At 41.1% G+C, this 14724-nt stretch overlaps 1 protein-coding gene across 4 annotated transcripts; it reads left to right on the forward strand.

The window, feature by feature from the left end:
• The first annotated feature begins 2291 nt into the window (after positions 1 to 2291).
• On the forward strand, positions 2292 to 11891 carry LOC119229751 (tubby-related protein 1-like). 4 transcript variants are annotated; one of them, XM_062564146.1, is made up of 15 exons: positions 2292 to 2498; positions 2656 to 2692; positions 3150 to 3192; positions 5419 to 5548; positions 5673 to 5783; positions 5865 to 6002; positions 7750 to 7869; positions 7975 to 8106; positions 8180 to 8262; positions 8344 to 8508; positions 8596 to 8708; positions 8800 to 8908; positions 9024 to 9122; positions 9462 to 9633; positions 10634 to 11891. In XM_062564146.1, exons 2-15 carry the CDS (start codon positions 2682 to 2684, stop codon positions 10765 to 10767), a joined length of 1560 nt encoding a protein of 519 aa, XP_062420130.1. In that variant the 5' UTR covers positions 2292 to 2498; positions 2656 to 2681; the 3' UTR covers positions 10768 to 11891. The 4 variants fall into 4 exon arrangements, with proteins under 4 accessions (XP_062420130.1, XP_062420129.1, XP_037346326.2 ...); XM_062564145.1 differs by having other exon boundaries at positions 2293 to 2498; positions 5416 to 5548; XM_037490429.2 differs by lacking the exons at positions 2292 to 2498; positions 2656 to 2692; positions 3150 to 3192 and adding an exon at positions 3468 to 3604 and having other exon boundaries at positions 5416 to 5548.
• The last annotated feature ends 2833 nt before the right edge of the window (positions 11892 to 14724 follow it).

A 14724-nucleotide genomic window follows, 5' to 3' on the forward strand; every position in this document is an offset into this window, starting at 1 on the left:
GCTTCAGAAACACACTGACCCTTCAAAGATCACATGACCTGCTGTAGATATAGAAATAATAAGAAGCAACTGCTTATTCTCAGAGCTCATACAAATAAAGTTCTCATTAACATAATGTACAAGGTCTATGAAAACATGATATTCCAGTGGTTTAATATAGCATATACCATGTTATATGTTTTAGTCAATAAATCACCAGCTCACCAGTCACACTTTTTGAGGCACACATCTGTATGCATCTACCTCCAGAAGACATTCAAATGTATAATAACTCACTGTATGCATGCTACAAGAGCTATAGGGAAATGGTTGGGTAAAGTTGAGAACACTTTGAATACAACAATATACTATAAAAGGTATTCCCGAGCTGCTCAGCGTTTCTGGCCGTCCGGCGGCCATCTTGGCCTCGCAGACCTTTGTGTGTCCTCACAACAGCTGGCCAGGGGGACTGAAGTGTGTGTCACAGCGCCGCGTGTTTACAAGACACAGCTTTTGAACTGGGGACAAGATGCGTAGACAAAGGGACGCTGATTAAAACGTAGCCGAGTGTGAGCCTAGTGGGCTGAGAGCGAACGCCTTTGATTCCTCCTCTCTGCCGCCACCTTCAGGCCGGACAGTGTACTGTTTTCAGTCCCGAGATTGTGAGATCTTGTGATTTTTCTCAATTGACTCCCGACGCCTTTCAACGGATCACAGCTCACGACGCTAACAGCGCTAACAGCGCTAACAGTGCTAACAGCGCGAGCCACGGCAGCAGCGCAGCTAACCAGTGGGGCGGCCTCACACAAAACCTGCTTCAACAAAGCAAGGATCACTTCATTCTCTGATCATGTAGACAACACCACACCCTGAGTGTTAAATACAGCTCCTTTAAGAATCTTAAGAACAGAAACCCCGACTTCATTTTTCAGGATGTGACCTTGTTGAATCAACAGAGTGAGATTGTGAGTTTCATTTTATCTTCAACACAGGAGACTCTTCCCAGTGTCTTTCCATTTGCTATGGATGGAAAACACCTCCTGCCATTGTCCTCTATTGCAGCTTTCCACTTTCCTCGAACAATTCCTCCACTGGGGACGGACTCATTTAACGCAGACTTTCCTGTTCCGTCCACATTGTTTGCCCTCGCAGAGATACGGCCTTGAGTTGATGATTCACCTGGCTTTACAGTGCCACCGGGTTCACGTCCCCAACAACGTGCTGTTTCAGCACTCGACCCATGGGTGAACTGGAATATCCTCATCCTACTGGCCCCCTTTTCTCAAACACCCCGAGGCTCCACCTTTTATGTATTTAACGTAATTCTTCCTGGTTCAATGTTTGTACAACTGCGTTGAGTGGCCCCCATGACTTTGATTAATGTGTTTTCATTGCATTCAGGTTGTTGTTACAGTTGTTGGTGTCGTACAAAGGGCATTTTAAGGCCTCCCTGGTCTACTCCCGCTGCTTCTCATTGCTTCAGCCATGTTTACCGTCTTGATCGCTTGAATGAAACGCATCTGACACACAACTGGTTTGGAAACCCAACGTGTGTTTAGAAACACACTGAAGTTTCTGTCTCTTTAAGATCTTGATGGCTTCTGCGCCGCTCCCCTCCGAGGTCGCTGGCCTTCCTTAGGCCGCCTGCCAACTGCCATGTTACTGTCAAGCGTTTGCAGAAATGCCAGCAAAGCCATTAGTACAGAGCCCTTTTCAACAGTCAGCAGACTGGACAGCGTGAGCAGCACGGCGATGTGGAGAAACGCGAGGCCCGGCCTTATGAAAATACTACACGCATTACTTTTCTTTCTTCATGTCCTATGTCGCATGTTTGGTTGTTCACTCCGGCGGTGACTCCTCTCCTCCAATCTCCTGTGAGTTGTGAGTCTGAGGTTGTGGTGAGTCACCTTTCAGGAGAGAGAAACATGTTTCCTGAACAGTTCTGGAATATTATGGTTGAAGTTTAGCCGGTCGTGTACCTCCTTGTGCCCCCTGGCGTCTCACGGAGGAGCCTTGTTTTTTTTTTTGTCTCTTGAGGCACAGCAGCATCTGGTGGTTGACTGATGACATCACACTTTTCTAACATCATCCTGCCCTACGCTCACACTGTTGCACACGTAAAAGCAAAGGTCAATGAAGAGAACTTTTTCACCTGTAGGTATAAACCACATGCATTGTGTACTTTTATCCGTGTTTAGCTTGACACACCAAAATGAAAACGTTATTGTTGTACTTAACCTGAATCTTTCTCACTTTCCTCCGCTGAGTCTCTTTGTGGGGAACCTCCACAGAAATGCTCACAGATGGCGAGTAGCTGATCACAGTAGGCTAATCCCAGTGGAAGCGTTGGGCCTCCTGGTTATGTGGTCGATTGGGGGAAACCTGCTGCTTTGCTAAAAAGCCTCTTAGAAGTGGGGTCATGTGACCTCTCTGTGGGCTGCAGGGCGTGTATGGAGCCCTGTGCACGCTCCTGAAATAGATTGAGTAAAGTGCTGCCAAGAAAAACCTCCACATTCTTGGTGAGAGAACATATGCATACATGCATGTTTTTACATGCATACTATTACATGCAGGTTCAAATGAAGGGCTTTTGTATTGGATAGTATTCTGTCTGACACTTACTTACTTACTTACTTGTGTAACATACATCAAATGTTGTACCTCTTTACCCATCAGCCAATCGCACCGTGAGAGAGGCCTGGATGCAAGACGAGTAGGTCAACATCTCCACACAACGACACTAAACGTTGGGTTAGGGTTAAGTGTTGGTTATGCTCCTCATATTGCTGCTACCTGAAGCCTTGCGACCTTCTGATTGGTCATTACTGGCTCTAGCACACCCACTTTAAGCTGGTGGCAGCCAAGTCGTAAACCGATTCACAGGAAGGGTTCACTTGTTGTCAGGCAGACACAGACGTCATCAAGTCAATCAACATCTTTTTTATCGCCATCAGTATCTCCTATGGAATGAAATTACATATTGTTGAGTGAACATGAATATTATATCTTATTCATCGTTTAATCAATGAATGCAGAAAATTGATAGATTGATAATGATGCTAATTGTTTGTCGTTGTCCTATTAAATATCCCACATATGAGATAGAGGGAATGATGATGATAACGCTAATATCATTACATAACATGCACATTTAATTGTTTTCACTTCAGGATTCAAGAGCTACAGGACTCGGCCACGCAGCTGCAAGTTAAGGTAAATCTTTCATTTTGAAAACTATAATCTGGCTTTTGCAACTAGAAACAGTTAAAAAAATAGACGTGAGACTTGAGCTCCAGAGAATGAGGCCCAGCAGTAAAACCTGAGAGGAGGACAGACAGAACGTCTTGTTTCCCGGTCCGTGGATACTGGCCACGCACGATGAGCAAGTCGTCTCCCTCCTCCAGAGCCTTTGTTGGTTTCTCCCGTTGACGTGTTTCTACAGAGCAGATGGCTTTACACATAAATCCTATTAACAACTATCTGCTGATGGAGACACAGTGAACACAGGGATTTCTTACTCTCTCATTACCTCTGCTGAGAAGCCTGCTTTTTTTTACTTTTCTAACCTACAAAGAAAAGCAGCGGTAGAGCTGAGGTCAGAGGCCTGGCCATGTCTGCAGAGAAGGTAAACGGGTGGGGATGTGCTTTGTGGGGTTTTCTTTAATTAACTTTCAGATGTGATGTAATGACACGTGTGATGACATGAAATGACGTCTAGAGAGAGATAAATTATACTTTTAATAAGAATCAAATAACACTTTTACACACAACAATATTTATGTGTTTATTCATTTTGAATATTTACAGTAAAAAGGCAGAATTTATACTTTTGGCACGAAGCATCTATGGGTGTGTTTAGGCTCACTTCAACAAATTCATTTAAAAGGTGATGATGATAATGAAAATATCTACACACACATACTGCTCCCTGTGCCCTCATGGGACGGATTTATTAAGTGTTCAACAGAGAGAATACTTCGAAAGCATCGATTTAGGCGGCCAGATGATGGACATCCTCTGACGCTGAGTTGTGTCCTCGTTTGAAGACGTGCGAGTTTATTGAGCGATGCGTAAAGCATGCATGAGGGATTGAAGGCGCTCGGTAATCCAGCTCCCTCTCATGCATTGCTTCTGTGGTGGCGGCCATGTTGAATGCAACTGCGTTTCCTTCATTTGACAACTACGATCTACTTTGACCATTACAAAGGCATATGTGAACAATCACTTAACGTAACAGATCTTACATCGTCATGTGCAGAAACTTTAGAAATGTGGCTCTTTTTACTCAAAGAACAAGGGGATTATTGAATACTAATTTATACATTATTTTAAAAAAAACATTCGATTTGATAGTAATAACTCATGTTCTGACTGCAGTAGACGGAAATGAACAAAAAGATAATTGATTTAAGTTGATTATACAAAGAAATGATCTTTGGGTAGATTAAAAAATAACAGTTCATTTCAATGTGAGAAAACACAAATCTGCTGCCATAACTGTGAGTTGTGGATTGTGTGAGAACACAAATAGAGCTCCATCGTTGCAGGATCTAATAGGATTATCTTTACTGTCCCTGCTGGATGCATCACACCGACCTGCTTCTCCGTGTCTCGGGTCAGTGACGTGCTGTTCTGGGTTCAGATTTCTCACACTTCCAACATGGATACATTAGATGTTTGTGGTATAGAAATCCTCATAAAGACAAAGACGTGTAGGTGGACTAAGGTTCAGGGGGTTTGACCCAACTTTAGCATTAACAGTGTTACCAGACAACCGAGATGAGAGCTTCTATCGCACAAAATGACCAAAGGAAAGCAAACTTGGCAGAATAATGCAGTTTATTTCAGTAACAGAATAACAGAAAGATCTGCAGGAAAGATTCAATGGAAACTTTTCCCTTACATTTCCTCTCCGTTGTTTACTCTTTCATAGAGGGAATGACCTGACAAATAGGATGTATAGTGTGTTCGGGGTTTGCTGTGATTTGATTCCTTAGTACTCAGAAGGATGCTTAAGCTAATTCCTAAAATAGTTTTGTCACTTGTTGTTTTGCACGTGTTACAAAACTGTTATGGAAGGTAGTGCTTACACAGTTCTACAAAGTGCAGGTGCTCGTGCCTCATTGTTCTTATAAGTACATTCGCTGTGACAGTACGACTGCATTATTTTATTTTATGTGAGGATGTTCTTCATAAAAGAAGAACCACTGAACAAGAACAACAAAGCTGTGTGAGATTTAATAATTCAGTTCTTTAATTTGCTTTCTGCCCTTGCATATCTCTCCTTGAAATGGTAAGTTATTTTTTCATCAAGACCTTGAAATTGATCTGTTTTCTTGCGATTATACAAAGACATTCATTTTGATTTTCAGTTTTTTGTGTCACCTTTTCTCTGCTTTTTAATATGTTCTTTAATTTTTACAAGAAACTCTTTAGAAGCTGAAAAAGAAGAAAGAGGAGACTAACGGCACAACAGATGCCGACATGAATGTTAAAGAAGCGAAGCCCAAAAAAACGAAGATTAAGAAACACGAAGATGTGTCCGATGAGGACAGTCCCTCCATCCAAAGTGAGGAATTTTAAAGAGATTATTCTCATTAAAGCATTTTGTACAAAGAAAGCAGATATTATACTCCATCTCTGCTGTGATGTGATCACTTTGGTCCAACTATTGTTTCCTATCAACATTATAGATGGAAAGAAGCTGAAGAAAAAGAAACCAGAAAAAGACAAAGAAGAACCCGAAAGAGAAAAAGAGAAAGAACCAAAAAAGAAAGTAAAAAGTGCTCCAAAAAAGAAAAAAGGTACGTCATCGATGGCGTGTGAAAACCTGTTAAACGGTTAATGAAATATATTTTGGGAGTGAAAAGTGTTTTGCGTCGCAGCGGGTTCAGGCTCAGACAACGACGGCGACGACGTTGACAACGATGAAGAAAGCTCCAAAAAAAAGACAAAGAAAAAAACACCAAAGGACAGCTCTCCATCCGCAGCTTCGGCCAAAGAAAAGAAACCTAAACCTAAAGGTATGACAAGAAGCAAGGAAAGGCATTAAGCGTTATGAGAGCAGCCCAACGTCCTTAAGGGGATTAAATGATTTCATTGTGTAATGGTGAGACAGTGGAAACACTGACCTCGTAGCAGAGGCAGGAAAACACGGCAATTAAGTGACTAGAAATGTTGTTAAAATGGTCCAATCCTTTTGTTCTGCTTCAGTTAACAATGCAACTGTTTGGCCAGACTGCTGTGCACCTTTGTGCCACTTGTACTGTGCAGGAGATCTGCGGTAAATTACGCATGAAGGTATTTTCTTCCAAATTGTTGAACACATTCTCAATTAGTAAATTCGTAATTAGAAAACACTTATTGGCCATCAAACTGAAGGAGGCTGTTTTGTAGGCCCCAATGAATGGCATGACATTTATTCTGGCCCTGTTGATCCCTGAGCTTTCCTGTACCTCCCCAATTACTTTTATATTTGGTTAAATATCCATGTTCATCATCATAACTTTGGTGATCCTCTGACTTTTCATCAAGTGGCATCATCTGGTCGTATGAATCTGTCAGGAACCAATCCTTTGCACTGTAAAATAAATACAGCATTTCTTCCGTAATAAAATGAGAAAAAGATTTGTCATGATTAGCATAATACTTATATTTACAGTTGGACTGTTCATTTACAGATAATATCTTCTTTTTTTTAACAGAAAAACTACTGTACATTTTTTTCCATAAAAATTAGGATCTTTTTACAGTGTGGTTTCATGACGTAAATATCTTCAATTGTGATGTAAGGCCTTCAGACGCCTTCAACATTATATCTGTTAAACATCAACATTATTAGTAGGCTAACATTAGCATTTAGCTCAAAGCGCTGCAGTAGCTCATAACCTCATGGGGAAACTCTTCAAGATGAGTTCATGATCTCAATCACAAGTTCATGTCTTTTTAACACAGCATGAATGTAATTGTAAATGTTTTGTTCAGCGTTTGGTTGTACTTCACTTTTACTTTCAATAAACCAAGATGGCTGCAACTAAAATGCCAAACTCGAGGCTTAACAAAATGACTACAAACCAAGGAGTGACGTCGTGGCAACTACCCCCACTTCTTATTTACAGTCTTGACACGCTGAGCCTACTTACAGCCCGTAGACTCTTTTAGCACGGCTGTAGGTTTAGTCCTGAAATATTCATCCAGCACATCAGATTAAGGATGGGTTGAAAATAAAGTCAACAAGAATTGTGTCACTTTTACACTGAATTACTACGTGATGTCCCAGAGTGGTGCTGCTCTTTTCTAACACTTTGGCTGGATCGTCTCCAGAGCTTTTGCCTCTGAGCTGAACTTAACCTCCGTCCACCTCGGATCAGCTGTCGAGCACCTGCTCCGACTTGAGCTCCTCGCTCCTCTGGTTGAGTAAAAGAAAGCCAGGCGCTTGAGTTTGTTTGTAACCATGACAATTCAGTCTTTTGGTTTACTTTTTAAATCACACTTTTATTGAGAATGTGAGACAAAACACAGTTGTAAGAAACAAGGAGAACTAATTTCAAACCGAGCCAACACACTAAAAACGTAACACTTGAAATCCTTGCTCTCCGGTCCATCACATTTTCTTCCCCCACTGTCTAACACACAAAGGAATGAGATTTACATTATTTGCCTCTGAAAGAAAAAATAGATTAAATTCTTTGGTGTGTGGTCACATTTTTCTCCTTGTTTGGTATCAAATTCAAGGACAGATAACATTTTTTTTGAATTCTCTCTTTTCAGAGGACAAAGATTCCGACGGAAAAGAAAAGAAGTCAAAGTTAAAGGAGAAAGACAAGAAGAAAGAGCCAGCTTCAATGTTCCAGATAAACGAAGAAAAAAACTCAAAAAGCAAGAAGAAAGGTGATAACACTTTGATAAACTGTTTCACCTCCTCTATTGTAAAAAGAACCCATGCATCCCAACTGGAAATAAACCGCCTTACCGTTGCGTTTGTCTCCTGAGCAGCCAAATCTGACAGTGATGAAAGCGAAGAGGAGACAAAGTCAACCAAATCGAAGAAAAAACCGTCCGCCGGCTCAGCATCCATGTTCCAAACATCAGGGGACAAGGACAAAGACAAGAAAACCAAAAAGAAAGGCATGTTCGCTGGCACGCACATTCTACCCGTCAGTGAGGACAACTAGCTAACCATCTTTGTTGTATATTCAAGCAAAGGCAGAAGAGAGTGATGATTCGGACTCTGAAAAGGAAGGAAAATCTAAGAAGAAAAAGGGCAAAGGCAAAAAGAAAAAGGTACCTGACGTCTCACAATTCACCTTTCATTAAATAACCCATTTGATTTTAGCCTGAACCCATTGTTGCTGTCTGGGCCAGGAGAGATCGCCGTCCCCTGAGATTCAGTTTGACAACCTGGAGGAGTTTGTCATGGAGCCGGCGACGCAGGGCGTGACCGTCAAATGCAGAGTGACGCGAGACCAGAGAGGCATGGACAAGAGCCTCTACCCAACGTACTACCTCCACCTGGACAACGCCAAGAAGGTCAGCGGATGAGTTTGTGCGCATCACGTTGCCTTCCTTTGTGCTCTGAAATCTAACCTGGGTACATGGTCTTTGTTTCTTTTTCAGACTTTCCTGTTGGCCGGCAGGAAAAGAAAGAGGTGCGCGACTTCAAACTACCTCATCTCCATCGATGCCACAGATTTATCCAGAGGTGGAGAGAATTTTGTCGGAAAGCTGAGGTACACCGCAAAAATCATTAATAATTCAAAAGTATTATTACCAAATAAGTAAGGACTTTTTGAGTTTCACATTTTTTGTCACGTTGTCCAGGTCCAATTTAATGGGGACTAAGTTCACCGTGTTTGATAACGCTCTGAATCCAGAGAGAGCTCTTCCAGACATGTCTAATGCACGTCAGGAGCTAGCAGGCATCATCTATGTAAGTCCATCAACAGCTCATCACAAGAATGAGCTGCGTTGAATTGAACAAAAATAAAAAAAAGATGTACATTTTCAAAGAAAAGAAATGCTGATTTTACTTGTTTCTGACACAGGAAACAAATGTCTTAGGAATGAAAGGACCCAGAAGGATGACCATTATCATTCCAGGGATGGACAAAAACAACCAGCGAGTACCTCTACGACCAAGAAATGTAAGAATTATACATTAACTGTAATTATACAAACTGTAAAATCAATAGAATGAAACAAACCAGCTCACCAGGGTCTCACCGTTCTGCACAATTCATAATTTGGGATTCAGATACAAATGTGAAGTTGGAATTATCAAGTATCTCTTGTCTATCAGTAGACATCTCCGAATGACTATATTCATTGACTCATCTGCCAGGTCAGGTATCCCAGAACCCCCTGCTGCTTTCTTACACATCAAAATAGCGTATCCACACAGTCTGTTTGCTACCAGAGTCACACGAGGCCAACGTGTCAAATTCTATGACGCCCTGTGGTTGTGTTCCTGACTTTCCTGGCAGGAATGTGACGGCTTGTTGATGAGGCACCAGAATAGAAGGACAGAAAATCTGATCGAGCTACACAACAAGACGCCCGTGTGGAACGACGAATCCGCGTCTCACGTGCTCAACTTCAACGGCAGGGTCACCCAGGCCTCCATCAAGAACTTCCAGATAGTCCACAGCAAAGACCGTGAGTGTCCACCGCTTGTTCTTGTCACCCCTCATCACAAGCAAATGTCAGTAGACCAAGGAATACACAAAGCAGTCCACTGCCAAGTCACGGAACACGTCAAATAACTGGGGACGATGAGCACGGCCTCTTAGTTTAGTTTAGTTTGGCATTGAGGATCATCCAATGTATGAAGTCGCATAGATGCAGACATCGTACTGGTTTTTTCACCATTGTTTCCATAATGATAGTTTGAGAAACAAAACAAAAAAAACCTTATTTTTTTTAAAATATGATTACAGATGAAATGTACTTACTTGGTACATAACTACACTCTTAGAAATGAAGGTACTGAATAGGGTTATTTGACTTTTTATTGCGTTTTTATGATGCTTTCAAAAAGAAAAAACCTCTTGCAAAAATGTTTTTTTTAGATGAAAGGGGTATGTTTGACAAAGAACCTTTTAAATTGAAAATCTCCAATAAAGTTTTATTTTGAAGCAAATGGTTCTGGATAGAACCGCAGCATTCCAAGAAGAGTCCTTATTTCTAAGTGTCTACTCACTCCGTTCAATTTAGAAGGAATTCTGGCCCAGTTAGAAATAAGTGACAAACGGAAGACTTCCAGGAAAAAAAGGTTGTTGTTGCCATGAACCAACAAACAAGAACCGGGCCTATATATATATATATATATATATATATATATATATATATATATATATATATATATCTTATGGCGGAGTATAGAATGTCCGCTCATGTTGTTAACATTGTGTTGGTAGTGGTACATGTACTTTAAATAATAACTTGCTCAATTTTCAACCGATTTTTAAACGGTTTGGTTTGTTATGAACGTCAGAGATGTAGTAATGACACTACATACTTATGAATAATGTTCTGTTTAATGTCATTTTCGTATGAAAACCCATGGTTATAATTATTCATAAATATGCAGTGTCATTAATACATCTCTCTACAGTACAGAATTCCAACGATTCCTTGCCTTTTTTATTTTTTACAGTGGACTACATTGTGATGCAGTTTGGACGAATAGCCGATGACATTTTCACGCTGGACTTCAACTACCCGATGTGTGCGGTGCAGGCCTTCGCCATCGCACTCTCCAGCTTTGATGGCAAAATCGCCTGTGAATGACCTCAATGTTCCCAGTTTACTCTTTGGACTCGTCTTTAGCTCGGCCGATAGTGAGCGTGCTGCTGGGCCTCGTCTCATGTTGTCATCGGATTATCACGGCAGGACAAAGGAGATTCCTGTTTTTCTGTCGCTAATTTAGTGGAAACGAACGGATTTCTCAGAGAGACACGCATCAGCTGAAAGGACCTCGATGACTGAACAATTAAGGGTTTTTTTGAGGGAATGATGGCACACCTGGATTATGAAAAGTGCAAAAAACAGTCTCAAAAGATGTCAAACTGTGTTGTGTTTTTTTGTTTGTGCTGTATGAAAGTAACAATTACGTTGTGTGGTTCATGTGAAATTCAAGCTCGCCAAAGATTGAGTCAAGATGAGTGTTAAGGCCCATATGTGGTTTTTATCAAACTAAGGTATCAAAAGTCTACCAACACATTCTCTCACAGAATAAATAATAGCTTAAAAAAAGAACGTATTTTGAAGTCTCATGACAGCTGTTTGTTGTTTGTTTTTATAAACTCCAGGTTCCAGGAATTGTTACAGTGACATGGAAAAGTTTAATATTCAAAATAGAAATTCATAGTTCTTATATTTGGTGTTCACGTGATATTTTCACACAATATAAAGGATTTTAGCTGATTCCAGCTCCTGTAGAATATTCTATTTTGTATTTTCGGTTCAACATTTTTATAAAATGTTTTTTTTTTTTTTTTTAACACCGCCTTTGTTGCATTTGGGAAAGCATGTGAACTTTCGATCATGTTTTTGTATTGAGGAGACAGTGTGTGGCATTTGGCATGCTCTATTGGCAGAGATTGGACGTTTTCTTCAGTGAATTATCAACCAAACGGGTCCATGGCTCCGTGTAGGTAAAGAAGTTTGTTTCCCTCTGCTCGATGCTTCCGGATGAAACACACTGCACCTCTGATTGTTAGTTGTTGGAGTCCGGCTCCACCTGCCCAGGGACCGCAGGAGGAGAGTAGCATGCAGCGTGAGATGTGCTACATCTTTTCTCCTTGTATGAGAATGTTTTTGTACGTGGTCAAATAAATGTAATGATATCAGCACTTAGTAGGTCTCCCAAAATACTTAAATATTACAATAATTGATACCAAATGAGGCCAGAGCCCCCCCCCCCCCCCCTCCTCCCTCCTCCGGTGCCCTTTCTCATACGCTTTCAAAAATAGAACAAAAACTGAAGAAAAACATGGGTTTTGTAGGCACTTGGTGCTGAAGGCCAAAGATAAGATATGATAAGATAATCCTTTATTAGTCCTGCAGCTGGAACAGTTACAGGATAAATAAAACAGTAACTGAAATGAAATATTATATATAAAGAAATATTAAATGATACGGATAATATATATATATAATGGTTATGAAAGTTATTGCAAAGGTTCGCTGTGATTTGGGGGTTTAACCTGTATGTATGCAGTCCCACATTACACTGTGGGTTTTGGTCATCTGTTGTAATATATTTAATGAAAGCACCGAGCTGGCAGATGCACAGAAAGACTTCCTCTAGTCGCAGCTTATCGAGAGACACCCACGGCGTTCTAGTTTTCTGACACGTTGAGCTTCCCTCAGGATGAAAAACCTGTTTGACCCTCAAGGTGTTTGTTTGAGAGCAAGCCACAGGTGTGTATTCCGCCTGAACCTGCTCAGGCAGTTGTCCAAACTCGCAGATTTAACGAAGCCTGAAGCTGGCGGCTCGTCTGGACAGATGCTGCAGAGTGAGTTCTTTTACTCCTTCATTGTCTTCTTCGGTAACTGCTGAATAACTGCCAAGAATACTGCCGTCATTAGACCCTAATACACTTTGTGCATCTACTGTACGGGTGAGTCACTTTCACACCGCCTGCACATGCAGCTGCTCTGCAGTGGATGAACACACGGCCGAATGCTCGAATGTTGCAACCACGATGTTGACCAACAGAAGGAGCTGTTGCAGGATTGACGTGTGCTTTTTATCGGTTGTACTGATGAAAGAGATCCTCGGTCAGTGAAGATGTTCCTTCGGTAAGTTAAGTTGCAACAAATACACTATTCTTTAAATCGATTCAAATTCAATAAAGCCACAGTGAACTCGGTATGGAGTCTAAACGTGCACAGTGCTGGAAAAATAGACTCAGATGTCCGCTTTCTATTAGACAAATGCCCCGTTTGAAGTCAAGGTTCATGAAATGTTCAGTAAAATATCGGTAATTTACTGCATTAAAAAAGGTTAGTCACATTTGTGATGTGTGATCCTTTATGTTGTTTAATTAAATTGCTTACAGCAGCCAATGATGCGTCCTGCTTTGATTTTAAAATAAAGTCATATAAATGAAGAATATTGTCACGGTTTGGCTTCGCTTCCTGTTTTAGTTTGAAGTTTCATGTCTCTTGTGGTCCTGGGTTAACTTCACTTCCTGCCTTGTCTTGTGATTGCGTGATTGTCTCCACCTGTGTCCAATCACCTGCACCTCCCTTGTGTATTTAAGCCCTGTGTGCCTGTTGTCCCCTGTCGCGTCATTGTCAAATGTCCATCGTCGTTGGAGCACGTTTTGGGTGGTTTAAGAATAAAGAGCACTTTTGATCGAGAACCTCTGCATTTGAGTCCTGCTTCCGCCTGCTTCAGCATCGAATCGCGACAAATATATACTTAAATCTACATGACGGGTTAACATTAACATCTTGAACCATTTATTTCCATCCACGAAGCTCTGATGTTGGTAAAAAACCTTTTACAACATCTGAGAGTGTCTGTTCTTTATCTGCTTGTTCCAACATTAATCTGTGAATGATGTTTTATTGCTGTAATCCATTAAATCATTTTAGATGCCTTGTGCATATTTATTCTTCCTCTGCATGTCGTATGCATTACCACGAATGCAGCATGAAATATTTAATTCTATTCATTTTATTTCGTAGAGCCCATAAACGCTAATTACAAATTTGCCCCAGAGGGCTTTACAGTCTGTACACATGTAACATCCTCTGTGCCCAAACCCTCACATCGGCACAGGAACAACTCCCCAAGGAATGAAAAACCTTCCATGGAGAAAAAAGGGAAGGAACCTGAGTGAGAAGGTCAGAGGTGAGGAGGATCCATCAGGATGGACAGACTGCAATGTTGTGTGTACAGAAGGAACAACGTCAAAAGGTGTGAACACTTTCATTCCCATAAAAGAGATGATGCAAACAATTGTGAGCAGTAAGTGTACGGCAGGACCACGGCAGGACGACCCCCATCAGATAGAACCTCCGTCTGGTGGAACCACTGGGAAAGCACAAAGACTTTAGGAAAGGGTCATGTTTCTTTATGATGACAGTAATTTAGTACAGAATCCCCTTTATAATGGAATACAAAGTTTAAAGTTTGTACGGTTTGTAAGAAAAATGCATCTGATAACATTATTTACATCAGTTACCTGAGTAATTACAAACTTAAAATCAATAATAATAATATAATAATATGTACGATAATAATTGTAGATTAAACAAGAGTAAAAACATTTGTCAAAATAAGCCCCATTTTATATTCAGAAATAAATAATTACATCCAGTGAAATGGGTCATGCTACATGATGCTATTTCTTTTCCTTGTCACATGTCAGCTCTTTTACTTGTAACTTGTATTTGAGTACAGACCTTCACCTTCATACCTCCTCCAGCGCTCCAAAGGTGTAGAATTCCTCTTTAGATCCAGGATCTAAACACGTCATTTAGCTTCACGCCGTTCAGAGGGTTAGTTTTTGGGACAGGAAGCTGCAGCCCGGGTCTGCAGGGTTCCTGGTGGGCGGGGCCTGTGAGGAAGTCCCCGCCCCCCACGCTTGTTGATTGACGCGCGCCAGTGGCTCCTCCTCGGGAGTCTTTTCTTTTTTTTCCCCTCCCTCCCCCTTCGTTTTCCAGTGTAGTGCGTTGATTTCATACCAAAGTCATACTTAACATTCCACTTATACTGTCAAACCGCTGAGA

The sequence above is a fragment of the Pungitius pungitius genome, chromosome 8 (assembly GCF_949316345.1).
Source record: "Pungitius pungitius chromosome 8, fPunPun2.1, whole genome shotgun sequence".
Classification (NCBI taxonomy): Eukaryota; Metazoa; Chordata; class Actinopteri; order Perciformes; family Gasterosteidae; genus Pungitius; species Pungitius pungitius.